At 45.8% G+C, this 24,673-nt stretch overlaps 1 protein-coding gene across 4 annotated transcripts in view; it reads right to left on the bottom strand.

Moving 5' to 3' along the window:
• Positions 1 to 24,673, bottom strand: part of LOC143366625 (uncharacterized) — a 97,854-nt gene that overhangs the window by 4,355 nt on the left and 68,826 nt on the right. For 2 of the 4 annotated variants that reach the window (XM_076807822.1, XM_076807824.1), the window contains exon 2: positions 539 to 654. In XM_076807822.1, the coding sequence (XP_076663937.1) occupies positions 539 to 654 (116 nt within the window). Of the gene's footprint in view, positions 1 to 538; positions 655 to 14,452; positions 14,679 to 24,673 lie in introns of those variants that run through there. The other 2 variants (XM_076807823.1, XR_013084777.1) reach the window with 2 other exon arrangements.

Here is a 24,673-nt window from a genome sequence, read left to right as displayed (position 1 = left end):
TCCGCTCGAGGCCAATTATTAAAAGGCGGGACCGCGCCGGGCCCTGAAGAGAGAAATAGCATTCCGCGCGTGCCGGTAACGTAGCCGCTCGTGTCTAAACCGCGCGACAGAATGCAGCTTTCCTGGCGGCGCAGAAAAACCGTGGAAGGACAGAAATCGGCTTGTAAAACGATACGCGAGCTGATCCCGAGGCTGGCCGGCCGAACGTTCCCCGCGCCGGTCATTAATAATAATTAAGACAGCCGACCGGCGGCAATAAATAATGGGCGAAAAGCGGTCCAGTGACACCGCTGCCGAAGAGATATACGGGCTCGCTGGGCGTTGATTGAAAATTGAAATTCAGCTGTATGAAAATACCGGGCGATAAAATTTCGCGACAGCTGCGCGATGCTTGAACGATGCCGCGGAATTCCGTCGATCGCGAGAGCGGGCGTTCGTTCAAGGAAGAGGCGGTTTCACGTAGCGGATGGTCTCGCGACACGGCGAGGGGGGTAACGTCTAGTGTAAGAGATTGGAGAGGTCGCGGCGACTTACTTACCAGCGAGAGATGTGTCCTCTGAAAGGATGTTCCCTGGCCTTGCGAGAGGAGAAGGATAAAGTGAGGTTGTTGGCGGCAGCAAGCCGCGGGCACAGGACTGCGGTCAGCCAAACCACCTGCAAACGAACAAGAAAACACTGCAGAGCTGCTCGATCGTACTATCGAACACCGCGGCGTGTACACTGCGGCACAGGTAGGTAATTAAGTAGTTAATAGTGAATGCAAGAAATTTATACGGGACGGGAGGCGTGACGGGTGGTCTTATCCGTGCACTGGATTATTCCGTGAGACACACGGCGTAATAACGACCCGAAATACAGCTGCACGAAAGTGTGCGAGGGTATAGGATAGTCTCGTGTGTTAGGATTTTCAATTTAATCTCACCCTGTGTGTCATTAAGGGGTTATACCTAGTCAGGCGGCCGAAAAGAAGCGAATGTTTGTGATTTTTTTTTGAAAAAGCGGAAGCGTATATTCTTACAGAACTTTTTGCACTTAAAAGAGCAACATTTAAAGAACATTTGGTATTTTTTTCGTGGAAAAATATATACGTTTATAATAAAGTAACGACCCACATCCAAGAAGCCTTTTTAAAAATTTGCTTTTGCGATGAGCACTGTCATTCAGAACAACCAGATTGTCTAAAATCAAAAAACAAAAAAGATTTCGTTAGTATATTAATGTATCCTCAGATTGACGAAGGGAATTTTCCGAAATAATAATTTAAAACAAAATGGCTGATTTTTTTCGCGCGATTTTTGCACGAAAAAATCAGGATTTCAACTTTAAATAGCCACCACTTTGTTTCAAATTAATATTTCGGAAAATTCTCTCCGCCAACCTGAGGATACATTAATATACTAACGAAATCTATTTTGTTTTTTGATTTTAGACAATCTGGTTGTTCCGAATGGCAGTGCTCACCGCAAAAGCAAATGTTAAAAAATGCTTCTTGGATGTCGGTTGTTACTTTATTATAAACGTAAATATTTTTCCACGAAAAAATTACCAAATGTTCTTTAAATGTTGCTCTATTAAGTGCAAAAAGTTCTGTAAAAATATACGCTCCCGCTTGTTAAAAAAAAATTCACAAACATTCGCCTCTTTTCTGACTAGGTATAACCCCTTAAGAGAAGAGACCTTAAGCACAGAGATTTCGTAGGTCGAGTTGGCAACACGGTTTCGAGGATCGCAGGGGCAGGTAGAAGAAATCGCCTCGTGAGAAAGTACCGGCGTTACCGGATCGGTATTAACGTGCAATAAACCACTGCGTTAGTCACGCATCGGTCGACTGCGCCAAGTGCGATGTGCACCGTGGCCACGGGTACACGTGTACGCGTTTACGGAGGTGAAAACATTAATTCGGCTTATAATTTTTATGCAAAACAGGCCTCGCGGCTGTTCTCGTCTCGCCCCCCATACCTTTCCTCCTCTCTTCTCCGCGCAACGCCCCTGCGCGTACACATTCGGCTGTGATCACCGAATACATCTCGTAGCTAGGAATCAGAGGTCGGAGAGCTCGATTCCGCTGCTCGTTATTGGCCATTCGATTCAATTTTTTTAATTTCAATTTAAGCCGAAGGAAAGTCGCTTAACCAACTCCCTTCGCCACCGTCCGTAACCCTATTAGTCACACAATACAGCGAAGTACCCGAAGGAAATAATTAAACGGAACGGATAAGGAAACGAAAAGGAGCCGAGAATGGATTTCGCGATCGTCTAGCTTAATCTTCGATCAAGTCCTATCGATCATTCCAGATAAAGTTGTCAGCATTCCCGCTAAGTCTCCTTCACTCCACGGAAACAGCGAGGAAATTAGAATTTCAACGGCGTCGCTAACGTCGCGTCGCCAGTTGTAGAGAGAAGGACGACGTCGAGAATAGCAACGTCGGGCTTTCCGGAGATTTATAGAAATGGGACAATAAAAGATAGTCGGCACCCGTGTCGCTTAATTAAGACATTGCTCGTCGGGGTGGCGAGCGGTTAACTAACTGGCGCCTCCCGTACGGGGAACTGGCGGTTGCCCGGGGCCTTTGGCGCTCGGATTAAACGGATATTCACGCGCAACGGGACCACACACCGAGTTTTCTCGGATCCTTATCGGCTGGCTGTTGGCTCATCGACGAGAGGGCTATTCGACGCTGGCCAGCGCGATTTCAATCGATCCTCGTGCGTCGGCTAGTCCGACGCGGCATTACGGTCACTTAACGACTTTGGTGCTTGACGAAAACGAACGAAAGGCGGCAAGGATCGTCGAGCAGGGGCGCAAGCTTTCATCCGCGTCGGCGAAAGGGACTTTGTGAATCTCCGGGCAGGTTTTGGGTACCGCGTGGTAGGATGAATTTGATATACAGCAGGGGCTGGTTGAAATAACGAGGAACTGGAATTCCTTGAATAATTGTTAAGCGGCGTCATGAATATAATGCAACCGGCCTTTAATCCGCAGCACGGATCGTTATAATGTACTTCCTTTTTTCTTTGTTCTTTAAGTAATGGCCCTGTTAGGGGACGATATTGCATTCGCCGAGAACGAATGTGCTCTTGGGTGCATTAAGTTGCTTTCACGATTGGGAACGCGGTGCATCAGTTTCGCTGGAGTATTTGGGGGTTAAGGGTCGCGGGGGGTTAATGTGCCCAGAACACACAGAATCTGCGCGCGTTCCGACATTTCTCTGAAAGTCCCCGGCGGAATTAATTTAGTACGAACTAAAGAATACAGGGGTAAACTGTAACAGAGGAGTCTGTTTTCAAGGGTCGTCCGCAGGCCAGGAAGGCAAGCGGATCTGTCAGTACCTTACTTTATACTATAAAGTGGGAAGCTAAACAGAAATCATCTTCCCAAAATAACCACCTACGGTATACATGTCTCTCTCAAATCGTATGGAAAATTTAAAAACCAGGAAAAGACTGATTTAAAAGCAGGAAAAGACTGATTTAAAAACAAGGAAAAGACTGATTTAAAAACCAGGAAAAGACTGATTTAATAAACCAGGAAAAGACTGATTTAAAAACAAGGAAAAGACTGATTTAAAAACCAGGAAAAGACTGATTTAATAAACCAGGAAAAGACTGATTTAAAAACCAGGAAAAGACTGATTTAAAACCCAGGAAAAGACTGATTTAATAAACCTGGAAAAGACTGATTTAAAAACCAGGAAAAGACTGATTTAAAAACCAGGAAAAGACTGATTTAAAAGCAGGAAAAGACTGATTTAAAAACAAGGAAAAGACTGATCTAAAAACCAGGAAAAGACTGATTTAAAAACCAGGAAAAGACTGATTTAAAAAACAGGAAAAGACTGATTTAAAAACCAGGAAAAGACTGATTTAAAAACCAGGAAAAGACTGATTTAAAAACCAGGAAAAGACTGACTTAAAACCCAGGAAAAGACTGATTTAAAACCCAGGAAAAGACTGATTTAAAACCCAGGAAAAGACTGATTTAAAAACCAGGAAAAGACTGATTTAAAACCCAGGAAAAGACTGATTTAAAAACCAGGAAAAGAAGGTTTAGGGGGAAAAGAAACATTCATTGCCATTCGTTAAAGACACCGTACCGTAACATCGATGTTATGTGTACAGTTTAGCGGTTGCATTCGAGCGCCGAGAGAGCACAGTACCCATGGGTGCATCGTATATATTTCCCCGTGAGGAGTCGAGTGAACGACGCACTTGAGCTTCTCCGCAACGTGGTCGGTGCCCCGGAGGGCCACCAAGAGGCCTGCCTCGGGCCCGCAACGCGCTAATTAGCGTCTCGAATTCGTCGCAGCCCGGTCTTCCGCCTGATAATGAAACGGCCGAGCTGGTAGGAATGCGAGGCGCGTTCCCGAAAGTCGGAATTAGCCCGGTCGTTGGTTGGCAGCGGTCACGATTCGTCGCCAGATATTTCAGCGAGTGTCCCTTAACGCGACGCGCGCGTCCACTGGCGTCGGGTCGTACGGCAATCACGGCCAGGTCTCGCGATTCTTCGTCCAATGACAGCCTCGGACAGTTGCCCCCGATCGTTATCAATCGCCCGGCTAAGGATTTACCGCGGCTCCGCTCGATCGGGGGCGCAACAGAACCGTGAAGTACGGCGCTCGGATTGCAAACTCGTTTCGATGGCGACGTTTCGCGGAGAAAAATACGAGCCAATCGGCTGTAAGTTACAGCCACCCCAGGTCGCATGCAAGCAGCTCTGAGGTCGCGTACGCCAGATTTTCGGCGGATTTATCGGGCGCGTAGTTTCAAATTAGCCTGCGCGGTGAAATTCGGAGGGACGAATCGTTCTCGCCATAACATTGCGAGTCGATCGTTGTGCAGGCTGCCGCACAGTGGTCGGAATAGGGGTAGGAGTGGTCATTCGGCCCCAAAAGGAAGTTTCTCCTATCGAAATCTACTGAATGTATACCACTTCCTAAATGTCCAACAGCCCCGAAACTGGAAATATTTTTAAGATAGATATAATTTTAAAGATAGCATTTTTTACCAGACAAAACTGCTTCCTTCTCAGAGATGCCCTGACGACCCTGTTTAATATTTACCCTCCGTTTTCTTTTTCTAGAATGAAGAGCATTCTTTTGCGTTGAGAATTAACGCCGTTAACTAAACATTACTGTTCGTAATGTATTAAAATAATAATGAACAATGAAATAAAGAAAATTGTCAATGTTCTTTACCATTGACAAGGAATATCTTTCAAGTTCTATCGCGTTCCACGTTCTAACCAATTGGAATATTTTCAGCACACCTTCCTCTACAGAATCATGCAAAAATCATTCCCCACTTCAGCCCACTCTTCAAATTATTAATATTTAAATCTGTCAGTGATACGTCATTTTACGTATATGCGTTCGCATCCATCGTATTATTATTGTATTACAAAGGGTTTTTACAAATATTTATGTATATATTGGGCTCTAGTCTGTGGAATAAATTAATGCTAAATCAATAATAATGTTTAACTAAACTGTAGATTTCGTCGCAATTTCTAATAGTACTATTTGACAATTCCTTATACCTCGGAAACGAAAATCCTCAATATGCTTTATTTAAATCACTTAAAGAGCATTAAATAAGGTACCAAATAAACAGAATTAAATTTGTTCTATCCGAAATAAGTGTTTATTTCACTTAATTTTAATTTATTGTTTTACATTTTATTTTATCTTATGTTTTTGTTATATTTACTTTATCTTCGTACTAATTTGCTCTAAACTTCGTATCTAAAGGGTTCTCCCGTTAATTTAATAATAATAAAAATAATAATATAGAAATGCTTGCTGAGATATCTGTCGGGACGTTGAGAATCGAACGAGGTAACTGTACACGTGGCGTGCCTCGGGTGTCCCAGGGAACTCGAGCGGCGCTCTCGATGCACGGTACCCTCGCGCGGGGTGCACCGATAACATTCAGAGCGACCGGAGCGCGGGTATCGAACAGACGCGGCTTATCGGCGCGCTTATTTATGTCTGTCCGCGGCGCGGCGCACGCGTGTCCGCACGCAAGAGACGCATGGGATCCGTCTGTCCGTGCCGCAGGTTACCGGTCCCGAAATCACGGCCGACGACGTACGCGCGCGGTCCCTGGATACTATCTCCGGCCCGGCGCGAGTTTACGGTCTGCGCGGCGACGTCCGCTGGCGTCGGGGTGTGTCGTCGCTGCTCCCTCGCGTGGAACACGCACGGAGAGGTGGCCACCGCGGCGTGACATAACGCGAGGTGATCCGCGCTTAACGGCCCATTAACTCGAGGCAAGGTGGAGCAGTCGACGCTGACTTAACGCAACTGGATACGTGAAGTAACGCGAGTCCGCGATAACGGGCAATCGAACGTGGACCCCGGGGACTGCGATTAAGTTCGTCGCGGCTTCTCAAGCTTCGCGCCCCGGCGCAGTCCTTAGAATTAAATGGCGACGGCTTAACGAACGTGAGATACGAGGAGAATCTCCGGACACGCGGTAGAAACCTGCTCGAGGAACTGAGTTACCGTTGCCCCGACTACGTTAATTGCAATCGTAGATACGGCTTGCAAAACCGAAAGGCTCTCGCTGCCCTGCACTCCCTCGACCAATTGAGTTATCGGGGCTAGGTGGTAGCGCGGGATCGAAACGGTCCGCCTACAATGCTCTCTCGCCGACATCCTTGGCACCCTTTTTCCTGGCCACGCCGTGCTCCGGGGACTGCGGATTTTCAGGTCAGAGAATGGAATCGCCGGATGATGGATCGCCGCGATTATCATACAATGTGATACGAGCGGCGATCGGAATAATGGAGCGGTCTACACAGCGGCATTGCCGATTTTACTGCGCTATCCTGAACCGGAGGCGGTAGTTAGGAGCGCGGGCACAGACTCTGCACATTCTCTGCTACCATTGGTCGGGATTCTTTTTCCCGTGCAGCGGCGCGCAGCGATTGGACAGGCCAGGGGCGATAATTTATAACTCTCCAACGAGCCTCTGGTTTCTCGAGCGGCGAAACTGTGCCGTTATATGGGAAATAACTACTTAGACAGGCGTACAAGCCTCGGTATCCGCGATCGTAATAAGCCTCCTCCTCGGCATCGTAACGCGGCAGCAGTCATTTGAATACCGTGGCCCGTCTCTCTCGAAATGCGGGGGGAAAAGCTTTGCGGAATCCCGCGGTGTCCCTGTTTCGTCGCGGGAGGATCGTTGAGCGCGGGAAAATCGTGGCACACCCTAATCGACTCTGCTGCTATCCGCATACGATGGAACAGCGCGTCGATGGACATCCTAAATTCCCTCCATTTTTCTCTCTGCAAGTGGTTTCCTCAGCTCGACAGGCTTTAACGTCATACGCGGAGAAGTCTCTCCTACCCTGTTGCAATTGCAGGTAACTAATTATTCTCGCGGCGAGGCTATTAACAGTCGCCGCGGAGATGATCTGTCGATGGAACGCGGACGATAGCCCCAAGTATTGCTGATCAAACAAGCTGCCACTCCGTAAATGCGGCAGTTAGCCGCCGCCGAGCGTGCAATCGCGATGATAGGGCAGAAATGGTGGCGAGAATCGAGTGATTCAAATGTCAGCGGCGGAGTTTCTTATTAACCTTTGCTCGAGATCACCGGTGGCGGCTGATGGACCGTCGCCTGGGCACGACGCACGGTTATTATCAACCGTAACTTCGCCGCGTTAGACAACCAGCCAACAATTATAACGCGTAACTCTGCGGCGTGGATGCGGACTTTCTCTCGTCGAGCGCGCATACATTAGCGCGGAGCTGAAAGCTCCCGTAATGAGAGAAAAATCGGAGGTGTAAATTGGAGGTAGCACGAGCATGCGCGCACGCCGAGGCTAATTAGCATACTAAGAGTCGCGAATTCGTATCTGGAGTACAGTGGGACTGTAAATTTATAAATTAACAGCAATGGAATTCCAATCTCTGGGGATATTAATTGGCACGGTGGGTACTTTCTTCCGTTAATTATATAGTGCCTGCGTGGACAGGAACACCACGGTTGCTGTTTATCGTACAGCCAACGCAGAAGCTGCTTATAATCGCGGCCCATGGCTTTCTCACCGCGGAAAACCAACCAGGGAAGCAAATTACAAAAGAAAGCTTAGTTACCCCGGAAAGCCTCGTTAAAGACACGGAGCAAGGAGCAGTGAACGGTCCTGGAAAACGGCCTGTTTAGACAACAGAATGCTCCGCTGTCTGTAATGATTGACGTGTATAAATATTTGGTTAGACGGCTCGCTGTTCCGTGCGCTCGGCGCGCGCGCGTAAATCGTGCGTACAGGGGACCATAAGGCCCTCCTCGGTTCGGAGGACGACCGTGCGTGAGACCGCAGGACCCTTATCCCTCGCGACGCGACAAATTAACGACGCGCTCCTTGCGCTACAACGTGAGCCTACGCAGATGGCCTGCAACCACGTTTCCGTGGGCCTGTCGAGCTCCAAGTCGCGCAGAAACGCACGAGCAAGAGGATTCCGCGAACGAAATGGATACCTAATGCTATGATTTGTCGACAGAGGATAATCGGGATGATCGACGGTGTACTCTTAACGGATATAAAGATACGAGTGGAGGTACGATTCTTTCGCGCATAATTTTCTATCAGAGGCCCTCCACCGAAAAGCCCTCTTGCAAGATAGCACGCTCGAGGCAACATCCACCCACGACACACTAAATCACCGGAAGGCAGGAAACAAAGGGAGCACGCCAGTGGACCAACCCCCTTTTATACTCCCAGCTACGATTCGTAATATATTATTTGAAAATTGTTTTAAATTACAGGCTCGATCGCTGCGATGCGTCCCGACGATAACAGGAGAAGGCGTCCCGTTCGCCCGCGTCTCGTCGGCTTTACGAAACGGACGTGGGCTTCTCTTTCTGCACCGATGGACGCGTGGACGGTGCATCGTGTAAATATAAATACGAGGGGATATAACGAAGGACGTCACCGGTATGCTAAATGTTGGACCGACGCAGGTAATATAACAAGTAACTGCTCCTTGCTGAACTACTTAGAAAGTAGTCTAAGTGGAAAAGCTGATTTCTTATTGATACTCGAAATTTCTTGCTCCCTTAGGTCCACTTTTCCCGTGATTGCCTTTGAAGCCTTCGAGCAGTAGTTAATTAAACATAAACTCGCGACGTCTGTCTGCCGCCGTTTACCCATCGATCTATCCTGATTTTTGCGCCGAGACACTTCCTAGCAAGCCACCAATTAATTCTTCTAATTTACTTTAAACCAGTTTGCCCGGAACCAGTTTCATTACGCGTCCGTTGGCAAGCGCCGATTACCAAGATTGTTAAGATCACCGCTATCGGGGAAGCCTCGCGCGAATAATAAGCACGGTAATCGCTTCATTCCCCGCAGCTTCCCACGGAATCGTCCGGACAGTTTCGACGGTCGCGATCGCGGGACAGCTGGCGTGGGTGGACGATGATTCAGCTCCGAGGAGGTAGGTCGGTCGCTTTGAAATCGATACGCGGACGGTGGAGGCGCGATTCCCAATAGGATCATCCAGTGGTGTTCCAGTCGTGCCCGCCTCGAAGTCCTCCGAGATACTCTCCTTTTCTCCCCCTCTTTTTGCGTCGGCAGGTATTCTTCTTCGATCACGCGTGCCACCGCGGCATTCGGCGTGTCTCGGTATCGAGACACGCGATCATTTAAGCCGTGAATTTATTCCCCAGCGATCAATTAATTAGTCGATCACTGTCATTAGAGGGGCAAATTATATGCCTCGGTAACGAAGAAATTACACGATGTATTTAGCCGCGTTATCGCAGCTCACGTTCCCGTATCAAACTTGACGCCTGAAGGAATTTTTGCGTGTTCTTTTCCGTCCAACCAATCCGTGGCATGATCGATGCGTACAGGAACTTAGTCTAGCGGTCAATTAGCAGTACCGCGGAATTTTCTGGCCACCGTCGAGAACAGCGTGTCACCAACGAGACGAAGCCTCCTTGCAAAAAAGCATCGCAGTGTAACTCACCGTAAAAGGCGAAGATTAGAAGGAGAAAACCTTCGTCACCAGGAACTCCATTCCTACGAATTTGAATCGAGCGTGCGTCGCATCGAATTTTCGAGCGGAGTAGAAGGCGACCAGGTAAGGTCGTAAAGTTCAACTGAAGGTTTCGTGGCTGTTGGATTCGCCTGGCGACGAAACCTCCCTTGTTCTCAGGGCCCGGGGTTTTCCCAAATTTGTGCACGCGGTACGCTCGATATTTTCTCCAAAGTAGTTTTCGGTGTTAAAATAAATCATACTTCTTTGTTGAGTTTATTAAGAAGTGTAATTTATTACCACCCTCGCGTCTCCCACCTCAATAATAATAAGAAACAGTCCCAATTTAATAATATATTTTTCGTACACTAATCTTTATGCGTTACGTTTTTATTAAGTAAAATAAATCAAGTGGCAGTAATAGGGACGCTATCAGCAATTGGGACGTCCACCCTTAATACAGGAAATAATAGAGCCAGGCGTTACCTCGTGGCAAGCGTTAACTACTCCTATCATAGTAACCACATCGAGAAGCTCGATCCTGTTTGGAAACGACGAGGAGCCACTCCGGGACATTTAACGTGGCAGAATAATCGTGGATTCAGATAATGATATACGGTAGCTGGCTGTAGATGAAATATAGAGGTAGCGTTTATTTATTGCGCGATCACGGGAATCGGGCGTTCTTCCACGGGGCCCAGCATAAACCTGGAAAGTTATCAGACTGTCATCGAGTCCTGGGGATGCACGCATAACGGTAGCGGGTATACGTAGCAGGACAGGCTGTCGTCTGACGCCGCGTTAAGAGAATTATTTATTGGAACTATTGGCGCCGAGAGGGCGATTAGCATACTAATGTGGCCACGATTTTCCTGATCGTCGCTGGTGCAGCCCAGCCTGGTTCGCTCGTCTGCTCGAGCTGCTAATCTGCCATTATTAAATTATCCGTTCGCAGGGGGGACCGCGTTAACGGCGAGCGTCGTTTATCAACACCGTGCCGGACAGTATCGCCATCGTGGCATTAATCGGCGGTGGATATTCGTACGTCAACGCGCAACATCCAGTAGATAAACCTGGTATGCGATACCGCCCGTTAACAGGGCCATCGATCTGCCCGAGCCGAGCGTGGGGACTGACGTACGCTTCCGGGCAGAAATTCGATCGTTATAGCGGTACGGATGATATCCAACCGCGAAATGGGAAGCTCTAAACTCCAATTAGCTCGCGGACTGTACGATTAATCGGTAATTGGACTTGTCTACTCGCTGCGCGCGTAATCCACTCGAGGGTATCGCGCGCCGAGAATACTAACAGCCTTTTGGGAACACTTCTGGACTTTGTTGCACAGACATTCAACACCTTCGCGTTATATAAGGAAGATACTTCAATCTTCTGCACAAGACACGAGTACGATCAATCTTCGAGTGATTCCACTAAGTAGATTTTAATTTTGACGATACGAGAATGCAAGATAAATCTGTTGCTGTGGGAATTACATAAATCGAAGAGACACCTTGTCGAAAACACTGTAAGTACTAAAGTTAAAAAGAAAGAAGAATTTTTATCGGAAATTGTGCTACTTGCCTATGGTAATACTATAGTATAGAATTTTAATGTAATTTCCCTCTGTAAATAAGTCACCAATAGTGCTAAAAGATGGTACCGCTGGTAGATCCAACGCCACTGCTTGCAAATGAATAATAGCACTTTGAATTTTCCCTGCAACTAAGAGGTGGTACATACAGGGTTTTCTACAAATACAATTTTTTCTCATGAATTTCGACTACGTTAATGCAAAAAAAAAAATAGAAAAATTATTCCTACACTTAAGCATATTTAGCAATCAGAACAAATCAAATTTCGTAAATAACTTAAAGTCAGGGAAGTTTTTCCTATCTCCTGAAAATTTTGATTTTTGTCACAGCGTTTCCTACACCCTAGTAGCATTTCTGGTTGGCCCACAGTATCCCCAAGTTGGGAATTAGTTGGCCATCAAAATCCCAACAGTAAATGTTACTAGGGCAAGGACTCTTTGTAGGAGTGAATATCGGGAACGGTTAAATAAAGGAGACGTATCGTTCGGCTGGTTAGCAACAACTGATTTTATTTAGCGAGTCGGCTGCGGACCGAGGCCCACCTCGATCGTCCTCTGTTTCCAGCCAGACGCTCCACGGCGAACGCCATGTCGCTTGGCGCGCCTTGCGAATAATTCTATAATTCTATTCTTACATCTTCAATTACGTTTTCCTGAAAAATTGGCACTCGTCGTTCCCCGCGAAACGTTGATTCGCGTCGCAGTTGCAATCACGAATTCCTAACGTCGCACTTCCTACAGCATTTCCCCTGATGAGCAATGATTTGTGCAGGAAGCTTACGATGAAATATTTCCATTGTTCCTCGAACGATGCCTGATAGTAAGCCTCTTTAGCCAGCTCGGGGAACGTACGCGAGCCCCAGCAGCGGCTAGACCAGTTTTAGGGGGCTTTGAATCGGCATCAATGCCGATCTGGCGCCAATTGTCGCGTTGCGAGCGTAACGCGCAATATTATGACCTACGTCGCGAATCGCCTTGGAAATGCCGCAGTGAAAGGCTGGATTTATTAATTTGCACCGGCGGTAATCGATCTTCGGCGGAAAAGTTATTGCGTTCCCGATATTCTTGCAGCGGCCGCCGTTATAGCCGTGTCATTAACGGCTTTCGAATCGCGGCGGCAGTCTAACGTGTCCCCGATGAAATAGTATCGTTCCTTAATCGTTAAATCTCCCAGCTCCGAGGGTGAGTAATAAAAAATTCGAGCGCTCTCGTAACTCCGCTGTGCAGCCGGCGAGCCGCGTAAACACGGGACGCCTAGGCTCTTTTTATTCAAACGAGGCTCGGCAACTCGGATATCAGAAGTCAGATTTTATCCGAGTGAGCGCAGAAACTTCGTGTGAAAACAATATTCTGTTAGGCGGCTTCGGGAGCGAAAGAAGGTCGGCAGAGATGATCGGCACTTTACGAGTGGAAGACGGCAGTAAAAATATTCCCATAAATCCCTCGTCGATCCGGGTGTGTATATATTCATTTATTTATGCAGCCGTTCGTGTCAGATTATTTCTCAATGCCGGCAAAAGGACCATTAAAAGCCTCTTCTGCGGCAGTCACGAAAGGCCGCGTGGGAAGGAAATCTTCGTCATTAGAAACCTAGCCGCGAGTTAGTCCGACCGCAGGGATCACGTCCGAAAATTATTATCAAACACGCTGAAGGCGCCCAACCGCGCGGCGGACGGAACCGGGGACACGAAACACGGCGAGAGGAAAGGAGAACGTGGACGTTTATCGGGGATGGTGAACGGATCCTGAAATCCTCAGGTTGTTCGCGGTATCGCAATTTTTGCAGGGTGAAGGATGTGTGGCAATGGACGTTAATTCCTGGCGTGGTAATTGCGAATACCCTCTGCTTTAGATTGGTTACACGTGGGGTATTTATCGTAATTATCCCTCGCGTTAGCATGCAGATCCTAGGATACTTGGGGTAGGTGTACCGTTTGTGGCCATTGCACCGTCTTTGGCCATGTGCATAATTATCTTATTTTTAAACTGCTCGCAGATCATTATTATGTGGGGAATTTCACATTATAAATATTTTGTTTAGTATACCGCCAGAAATATAAGGTTATATTTATTGCTTACACGAAAAAAAATATTACAGTTTTTAAGAAGTGGCCGGAACTCGTACAATACCTTAAGGTGGCCACAAATGGTGCATCTACCCTATTATCACGAAAAGAGTGCATGAAAAGTAGGACTAAGTAGTATGCCCAATGATTATGGCAAAGAATGTTATTGTGAAGAAAGCCAGCACAGCATTTAGAGATCACTTATCTTAAATTTGAGGTAGACGGATACTATTATTATTATTGTTATTATTAGCGCGATGATGTCACCCAGTAAGCTTCAAATTATCCAAAGTTCCAGGACCGTTTTAAATAAAAAACCTATACACTAAATATTATCATCGCTTTCATTTAAAAATAAATCAGGAGAATCGCTTATAATCCTTTTGTATCGTCATAGATCCACTAACAAGGGAACGCTCCCAACCAAAAAAGTCAGCTTTTAAAGAAACTTCGAGTGAACGTAAAACATATTCTACGGAAATTCGCTCTGAAAGGGTGAAAACACCTCCCAATTTTACTTCTATTTTGGTAGTGTGATAGAGCATAAAACACTGAACGATTCTTATACTCAAAGTTACATTAAAAGGTTATATTAAAAAAAAAAACGAAAGAACGCGATAACATTAAGGGCTGATTTCACCCCTTCAGAGTGAACTTAAACGCGAACAAAGTACCAGAATCCTAATTCCTTATAACACGAAATGTTTAATACGCAACGGGGTTTTTGACACGTGGAAATTGCAAATTCTGGGAGACATGGTTGCAAGTTGAATGGCTAAGAGAGATCACAGACGAGGTAAACTTACCGCGACGAGGGTGCTGAGAGCTTCAATTCGCATAGTAGCTGGCCAGGCCAGCGGGGAGGCCGTAGGTTGCAAGCTGCTGGACCGATCTCGCGTGTCGATCCTCGATTATTGGCCGACGACTTCACTCGATCCGTAGCGTGTCTGGCAGGCGGTCCGATTCTCCCGGTTCTACGTCGATTTCTCGCGATCCGTTGCGCCGATCCGGTGACATGGCTCCTACGCTGATCTGCCGACACAACACGTTTCACATTGCAACACAGCGGGCCAGTCGCTAATCTATCGCTTAACCACTTAACCAACCATTAACCGGGCAACTATTGTTCCGTCGAAAGTTTTTACGAGACCCTTCGTACGATTCAATTGTCCCACTAATTTCGCAAGCTTCCGTCGTTCCGCGGTATAGATCGTAGGAGCAGGATCTCACGGACAACTCGTGTCACACGAACGGAATCTCGAGATCGTCAGTTTGTAACGTAACCAGATAGAAATTAGAAATAACAGGTTTCGCTCTGTCCGCGGTTATACGGACCCTTAAAAATGTATATTGCAGATACGCCGTTTAATGTCGCGAAGACGGGGCGCGACACGATCGCCACGGCACGTTGCGGTAGACTGGATCGATCTTGAAGATTCGCCGATAAAAGTAACGAGAACACAGTTAAACGCCGGCGTTTCAGTTATAAAAAGAAAAAATGGGGGGACTACCACGTTTCGTCACACGAACGGCCACGATAACGTTGCGAACCGATACCTTATCTTGACGCGTTTCCGATAGACACTAAATACGGTCGGGTGGGACACGCACTGACCTACCGAAGTGGGGCGTTTACTTGCGAATCTGATAGCTGTAGCAATCCCGCTCAAGGGGCACCCCCCCTAATTATGTGACGCACATTTATCCGCATTTCAACGTACCTGTGCTGTGCCTATGATCATCGTATCTCAGATGTAAGTACTTAAGTAGAATAAGCTCCCTTAGATCCCGATACCACCCTTATCCCAGTTTCTTAAAGCGTCTCATCTTACCGCTAATAATTTCATGGATGCGCTTGCTTCGACCGCTTAAGATTGAATCCTCCGCAGGAAGCGGAGCTGAGATCATTGAATAATACGGCGAAGGGACGAAGAAGAGATCAGAAGGTGAGAACGCTTTTATCTGTTTCCCAGGCTGACAAGCAATTAATTCTACCTGTATCAGCGGGTGGCAGGTTGTTTTCTGGTATTTAAGCACGTCGGACGCATCGAAAGGAACGCAAGGACGGTGTCCCGGTCTCGGTACGCTCGATGAAACTAACGCCGCTGCTATCGAGGCCCGGGAAAGTATCAATCCGCGGCCCACGATTCCATCAAGCCGCTGCAATTGACAGGCATATAGCATGGCGGGTATCACGTCGCCGCTCCCAGTATCATTCGTTATATGAGTTAATGACTCTCGAGAAATCATCGATTGGTCCGCCCTGAAGCCGCGACGCCTCTCACACCGTGTAAACACGCCTTCTCAAGTAATGTAATGGACGAGAGTTACATTTCGAGCGGGAAACGGTAAGCCACGCGGTTCCCGCACCGTGCACGGCGCCACTTCCAGCGGGAGCGATTTTTCGCTCTGCTCTCTTTCGACGCGAAGACGAGACTGCGGCACATCCGTTGGATTTTGTAACGGGGGAAACTGCGGAGAGACAACTTGAGTCCCGAGAACCTTAATTAAATTCAATCGAGTCCTGTGACAGAATGTCACAAATCTTGCGGAATGGGAGAAAAAGTGCTAATTAGAGAATTATATATTACGTTCGCAAATGTGTGGGAATCTGAAATTAATTAGGGGGGATATTCGCTCGCTATTAATATTAATAATCCTGTTCGATAAGGTGCGCAGCTTTATTAAAACCGTGGCTAATAAATCATAGAAATCGCGTTTAATTTTATTCGTAACGTAATTACGAGCTGTCAGGCACAGCTGAGCTTCGATTTTCTATTTTTGCGAGCAGGTCGAACGAGACGGACAGCAGGGAAAGGAACGCTCTTCCACGGTTTTCAAATCTCATCATGAACACGAACCGACTCCACTAGAAATGCCGACTGCTTTGCATCGTAACTGCGCGCCCGTGGTTCTTCGCGATCGTAAACCTTATCCCATGCAAATCGCCGTCGATCTGATTGCGGCCACTTTTAAACGGTGCTCCACGAACTTTCTCACCGCGGATGCTTTCTGCCCGTTTCGAAACGCTTTCGCAATGAGTGGCGGATCGAAGGGCAATTAAAAGCACGAATGACGTGCATCTTGATAAACAATCGACGAGCCATCGTGCCTTCAGGCATATATCTCGGTCTCCGAGGTTCACACTTTGCATTTTCAGAGCCTAATCGAGCAACAGCGTATCGATACAGTGATCGTTACCCCGGCACAGTTCAATTACCTACAGCAAACACTGTTTAACACTAGAACCGCCGAAAGTTTCGCCTACCTAAAACCGCCAGCACTAAACACATAATATAAATTCCTAATATTTATTTCAATAATTTTAACGCACAAGTAATGACACCCAAGTCTCCTCTCCATACCGACACACTTGACATCTAAATTTGAATCATCCTTTGCTTATATTTCGGCTCATTACTATAATTCCCTCCCACCTGATATTCGAGGTTTAAATTCGTTTCCTGATTTTAAATGTAAAGCTCGGCGATACATATGGTTACATTATGCGTCACAATAACTTTCTAGTTTCTTAATGTTAGTTAGTTTTTAGTCATTTAGTTAGTTATTTAGTTATGGTTAGGCTTCTAACAGTATTGTACTTCTCTGGATGTGTCAAGTAATAAAGACGAATAATAATAATAATAATGTAAGCATATATTTGCTTAAATTGATTAATATCAAGTACCTAAGTAGCATTACAGCATATTCATCGCAGTAGACAATTTTTCTTTTTTCTTACAGCATGAAAGATCAAAAACTTCTGATTGCCTACTGAAAAATAAGAAAATTACGAAGACACAAAAACTAAACGCGATGAAAATGACCTTAGCGGCGGTTCCAGTGTTAACGCAAACTTACATCCCTCCTATAAATTCGTACTCATCGCATTGCGTCACCTTTATCACAGAAATACGAATATTTATAGCTCCCATTATCAGCAATATCCAAAATTCTTTGCGGGACAACCTGTAGAAGCACTCGACTTGGAGCTCGCATCGATCAAAGGTTCAAAAGCGTGACTCGTGGACGTAATATCGCGAGACCCGATTGGTAATCGTTATCCAAGTACGTAACGACGAAGACATATTTCCTGCCAGCTTCGTTTGCGCCTCAGTGCGGGGTGCTTCTCCGCCGTGAATCTTTGGATCCTCGTCTCGAGGATGCCACGCGAACCGGTGGAAGTTCGATCGGCTCGGGCCCCGCGTGGGCGGGCCGCCGCGGATCGATAAAAGGGGACCGCGGCGTAATCGTAAGCGGTTTAGGAATAATAATTTCGGATTACCGCGCTGTACGTGGAAAGATCCGAGTAGCCGTCCGCGGTGACTCAGCTGATTGCTGTCGGCAGGAATGCGTCGATAGCGCGCGGAAGGCAGACACGTTCGGCGACAGACGTGCCGGGATCCCTTATCGCGGTTTTTCCTAGGCCGATGATCAGAATCGCGCCGGGAAGAGGGAGGCGTGGTGGGCTCTCTCTTTCTGACGTTTCGCGGCGGCATGCACTGTTGCCCTCTTATCAATCGATACGTATGGCGGTGGAATGCCGTTCGCGCGTTCCTCCGCGATAGGCAACTGGCCACCTTGCCTTACGCGGTCTCGCCGGACGAAAACGGGGAACACGTGTTCCTGGACCGAGAATGATGGACGGGTGCCCGAGTGCTCGGGGTAACGCGCTCGCTGTCGCGATGTAATCGCGCGCAGATCCTAGTGGGCCACAGGTAGCTACTCCGCGCGCCCGGTTTAAATGCACGGCGGGATATGAAATAATTGGCACCGGCACGTGCGTCGGGTTGAAATCGCCTCCTTCATTCTCTCGGTTATTATAACGGGTGGTGAACCTTTCGGTATGCACGGTACAAGTGTACCGTGCATAAGAATCGCGCGAGTCCTAGCAGTTAGCATACGGCATGTACACTGCTGTTCATAAGTATCCGGGCCGCATACTCCGTGTAAAATAATTATGGAAAACGTTGCAGATTTATGGGAGAACTGTGTTAACACTGTGTTACTAATCGTTCTCGCTTCTGATAAGAGGATCTCGCGATATTACGTCCACGAGCCTCGCTTTTGAACCTTTGATCGATGCGAGATCGGAGTCGAGTGCTTCTATAGGTTGCCCTGTAAACAATTTTGGATACCGCTGATAATGGGAGCTATAAATATTCCCATTTCTCTGATAAAGATCGCGCGATTCGATAAGTACGAATTTATAGAAGAAACTTTCTCCTGCATGGCGGGAGCAACCCTTTGTGTAATGTAACACGGAACAGGATTTCTACGCGCGACAATGATAACGTACCACCGTCGCTGCGCTTGCATTCAAACCTATCCATAAATAATCCTGCGTATCGCGAAAAAGAACGCAGGTAACGGTTTCCATCTGGCAACACGATCCTCGTAACTTCAATTCCCTACGGAATTTATTAATACGAGATCGACTTCGGGATTTCATAATTGAGGCATTGATAGCAAATGCGGACGTAACCCACGTTGAAAAGGAATTAATTTTTTCTGTTTTATATGATTAGCACAGCCTATCGAAATGCATTATTACTAGCAACTGAATTTCGCGGGGAACGTGGGTTAGTCCGTTCTCGCTCTCAATGCCTGAATTCGAAGGGATGAGGAGTGACCGTTCATTCGCGCCGAGAAACAATAACCAATCTCCACCCTGCATTGCAACAGCCGCGAATAGAAGTTCGCCGAGTTTTATTGCATTTCGTCAACGAAGGAGACTCGCTATCTGGAACGCGGGCATAAATTCACTGGCAGAGATAAGAAAGGGAATTCCGTGTCGTAAAGCATTTCGTCATAAACGCGGAGGCAGGAAGCGAGCTTTCGGTAGAAAGTGAAACCAATCGAGAAACTGTAACACGAGTCGCGGGAAAAATCTCCACCTACGACTGAAAATCCAGGAACTTTCTCCTGCATGGCGGGAGCAACCCTTTGTGCAGTGTAACGCGGAACAGGATTTCTACGCGCGACAATGATAACGCACTAGGGTAGGTGGGGGTATTACTGCGGATGCCCCGATTACTGCGTATATTCTAAAACAGGTCATATTTAATGTTGGAAAGTACGTAATCTTTTGAAATTTTTTATAAAATTATTTCAAACTCTATTACAGATAATTATTAATAAATATATACAGCAAAGTTATTATTAATTCTTTCATCGTAAATTAAAAAAATTTGAAATTCGTCAAGGCGATACTTCGGTCGATTCCCGATATGGCGGTCATGAACACCTACTTGAGAAACATTTATATTTTTACCCGACTGCGGCACGCAAAGGAGGGTATTGTGTTTATCAGGCTGTGTATGTTTGTCCATGTTACGCTCTAGAGTCTGTACGGATACACCGATTTGAACAAATGAGGTGTCTTTAGAAGTGGCTTGACGTTCCGAATGTTATAGGATATAAAAAAATAAAAAATATTAAAAAAAAATGAAATAAAAATTAAAAAAAATTAAAAAACCGACTGCTTAAAAAACATTAAAAAATTAAACTAATAAGAAAATTAAATTAAAAATTAATTTTTTTAATGTTTCTTTAAGCAGTCGGGTTTTTTAATTTTTGTTATTAACAGTAATACATGTAACGCAGCGTTATTACTCGACAGAGTAAGAGTTATTTTTCTCAGAAAAACAGTAAATCAGTCACCTACATTTTAGTTTTAATTTTTATTTCTCAACGCAGTATTAGGTGCAGTACTTTACACCACGTGCATGTACTACTGCGGACCGACGACAGTGATATTTGTATTAAGGTTATATTTCGCCTGACGTCGGAGCGCAGTAGTGCATGCGCAGTAACTGGTATTTCGTTAGTAATTGGCTCGCAGTAATGCATGCATGTCCGCAGTAACTCCTGCAATGACATTGATCTATAAATCTCTGTATTTTTAATTAACTGTGCTTATTACCCCGCCCTCGTATTTTTTATGGAATTATTAAGGTTCCACCTTTCTTTTAAAAAAATAAGGAGGAACTTTCATTCGTTTGAACGCCGTATCGAGGGTTCTAAAGTTAAGCTACCTTAAAAGTCCGCAGTAATACCTACCCTACCGTCCCCTGCACTTGCATTCAGAGACCTATCCATAAATAATCCGCTGTATCGCGAGAAAGAATATTCATTCCCGCAAGACAATTGCTGTTACCAGTCGCGATAATTACAATTTACGGAGCTCGCGCGGAAATCTTTCCGCTGGAATTGTCCCCGCGAAACGACGCTGCGTGTCGCGCGCGCCCGCAGCTCGCTGCTCTAATTGAAATGTTATTTATAAGTAATGGGCAAGTTACAGCGTAATATCGAGGCCCGCGCAGCCGACTTGAATGCAAATGGCTCCCCATTATCGTACATTATCGGGGACCCACGGTGAAATATCGGCCGATGGATATTGCGGATCGATCGGCGATTGGTTGACTTGCGGTCCGATCGCGAATCCGATAGAAAGGCCGCGCTGAAATTGCGCGATCTTGCATACGATACGAGCCGTTTAAACTCGAACGAGAAACCTCATCGTTTCGCGGGTTTTGTTGAGAGTACAAGCAAATTGCCCCGCCGGTAATAACAGTAATCCCGAGGGGGATTTTTAAACATTCCTCGATGATATTTAATCTTACGTAATTACTCGCTTTAGTTGTAGAGCAATGATCGTTATTATCTTCATTACACACATAAACGAGGCAAGGTGGTCGTAGCAAGCGTACGTGTGGTCACAGATCATTGATCGATCAAGATAATTCAGTCGGACGGGCGCAAGAGAAATATGCCCGGATCGGCAACATTGTAAATGCACAATCAGCTAATAGCGCTTATGCAACGCGCCTGGTAAAATGCGCATGGGAGATCGGGGGACATTTCTGCGCATGATAATCAAATTTCAGCGCAACGACTTACAGCGCTGTTTGAGGCGGAGGAATTTCGCGTGGCGCGAGTGGAGTCTGTTTTGATAGCCGGAGATGCAGTTTCTCTTTCGAATAAACGTGTAGCGACAAGGCTGGTACAGTAACCGATCGAGACCAAGATCAAGTGGTTCGGAACTGTACGCGTGATTCACGCGACGAGCTACTGCGAAGTTATGACACACCAGGTTTCGATTTCTGCGGTGTAGGTGCGAAAGTGACAGATGATTCAGTAAGTTTCACGATGATTACGTGTTTTCAGGATTGTGTCCGCGAATAAGTGGAATGTAATACTTATCGCGAAGTAGCGATAAGTCGGGACGCGTCGCGGGACACCGATAGTTCGCAGAACTGGAGCCGAACTTTACTTTGAATCATGTAACAGAGGGGTTTTGTTGGTTCCAGATAAAATCGACAAGTAGGTATTGCGCGCGTATACACTCTCATTCTTTAGAACGATGGCGCCGGCGCTTCGTAATCAAATGCCCTCATTATCATTGCCGAGATTTGCCTCGTATTATCGATTCTCATTTTACAAGAACAGGTGCATATTACGATACTGATTCTTTATCGGGAAATAAGGAATAAATTCCATGCACAATCATTGTACAGAACAGGCGATTGATCGGCTAATTTTAGTCAGCATTTATTTCAACTCCAAGCCTGAGCTACGAAAAATAATTCCAATTTGTACCAGGGGAGTATAGATTACCCGCATTCCGCGCCAACAATAATTATTGATAAGGGAACGTTAAAACTCGCCCCCTCTAGTGCCCTGAACAATAATCGAATAGCGCCTTAATAAGCCGGCGCCCTGATAATACGATAAATTGCCTGTACGGTGGGATACGCTCAGCGATAGCGACTAATGTGCGCATTGGCCAACGTTCTTCGAAGCAGAAAGAGAAGAAAAATCTGGTTTCGCCCGATCGGCGTAATAAATGCAAAATAGCAAATGCCAGATCTGGTTTGAAATTATGATAAGGACTGAAAAGAAGCACGCTGCTCGGGTGCTTGTATGACAATATGCAGCACGCCCTTATACAGGGTGTTGCCCGCGCAATTCTCGATCCCTGACGTTCTTATCTTCTCAAAACATACCGTAAGATAGAATAAAGACGTTCAATTGAAACAAACGCAAGTAGGTGCTATCATGGAAAATGTAGCTAAAGCAGAGTTTAAAAGGGTACATACTCCCATTCGATTCTAAGGAAATCCACGGGAATATTTATAAAAAAAAAAACCATAAGGCGTAGCAATTTTCAAACTTTCCAGCAACATATACATACTGCTTCACATTTAATGTAGGAGTACGTTTATGAATTTCTTTGGCTAGTAATAGTTCTAATAATTAGTGAGATATTACAGTTTTATTTACGTGTCATTCTGCATGGGAAGCCAAAGAAACGATTAATATTTCGATGTTAATTATCCCATACCTTTGAGAGTTACAAATACAGCGACCCGAAAGCCGTCGAGGTGGGGTCGGAAAAGGGAAGTCTAGCAGCCACGTCCCGACGTTTTTACGATTCCCTTGACGTCGCAATTACTTCTGGTTAGACGGTGTGTCTTAATGACCGTGCAACCGCTCATTTGTCCCGGTGCTTGCGGTTTAGTAACGAGAAAGCGTTGTAAAACAAACAGAGCCCGGCGATTATCGTGGACTTTACGCGTGCAACTATTCCCCCTCGAGGTTCGCACACGTCCAACAGCACACCGTGTACATCTGGACTCGGCTTTGCTCGAGGAAACGCAGAGAAATGTGATTCATAGTTAAGCTGTTCCGCTAGGGCAGGCCACAATTTCGCAACTCACGATTCTACGACCAACCACGAGCAACTAATTTCCCTTTCTTCCTACGGGGATGAACTCGTACGTCCCACGAAGCAATCATCGGGCCTCGTCCACGATCGAGCATTAACGAGCAACTACTTATTGTTAGTCGAAAAGATTTTTCTAACGGGCTCATATGTGAGACAAAATAAATGGGGTTCATTGCTTTATTGTCCTCTTCCTCTTCTGCTTTTATCTTTGTTTGTAAATGAGGCTTGTGTTTCTATTTTTCCGGTAAGGAAAAAGTTTTTTTAATGTTTTCCAGTTTTCTCTACTTTGACACTTTTGTAATTTCTTTTGTATGTACTGGGTTCTGTCTGGTTTAAATAAATAATTAGAATATGAAGAACTAGGACGAAAAAGTCACACATTCCGAACAGCAGTCAGAACACCTGTCTATTACACCGTGCGTTAGAAAATATTATCATTCAGCAATAAACAATATCATGCACGCATTACTAAAGGAACATACAATCTTAACGCACTTGGCTGATTTCATACTTCGTATGAAAGAATAAAGACGACGTATTTCTTTTGGTTTTCGAGGCATAAAATAACGAAGGCGTCGTGTAATTCGCATGAACGTCCAGGAGCGACTGGCGACTTCTGCAGTCACCTCCGTTTCTTCTCGCCTTTTTTACATAGTATATTGCGAAATTCAATATATTGCTTAGGAATAGAGATTTTGAATTCGGGACTTTTTACCCGCCGGACTTTTAGCCCCACCCTACTCTATTAAAGTGATTCATATTCTGCTTTGAAATATCCTGCTCCACGATTTTATTTAAAGTGATCAAACACCATTTTAACATCATCAAAATTGAAGTACAAGAAAAGAATTTTTTTTTAGTCCTCAGTGCACTTTAATTTAGTTTTTACTACATTTTTAATAAAATCGTTTAACATAAATATTTTCTTATATATTTTTTATTCTCCTTTCTATTGCCTGTTATCTTCCTTCCCTTTTTTTCATATATCAATTCGATTTTGTATAATTTACATAAAATAACGATTAATGCACGAGCTGGAGATCGGTAAGAGGAGCTGAACCTGATTCGCTGTAAATATAAACTCCCCTGTGCGCGCTGGCCCTCGAGGGGACGCGCCGCTGCCCGGAACGGAGTACCGCGGAGTAACATTACTCCCCTTCCTGTAAATTATACCGTAACACCTGGACACTCGGATGCTCGAAGAAGTTGTCCCATTACCGACCGTGCGCTGACTTCTTTTACTGCTCCTGTACAGCGGGAGAAACGGTTATTTACCGCGATTTTACAAGTCGCCCGC

This window comes from Andrena cerasifolii, chromosome 3 (genome assembly GCF_050908995.1).
Source record: "Andrena cerasifolii isolate SP2316 chromosome 3, iyAndCera1_principal, whole genome shotgun sequence".
Taxonomy (NCBI): domain Eukaryota; kingdom Metazoa; phylum Arthropoda; class Insecta; order Hymenoptera; family Andrenidae; genus Andrena; species Andrena cerasifolii.
This window is presented reverse-complemented; position numbering and strand designations above follow the sequence as displayed.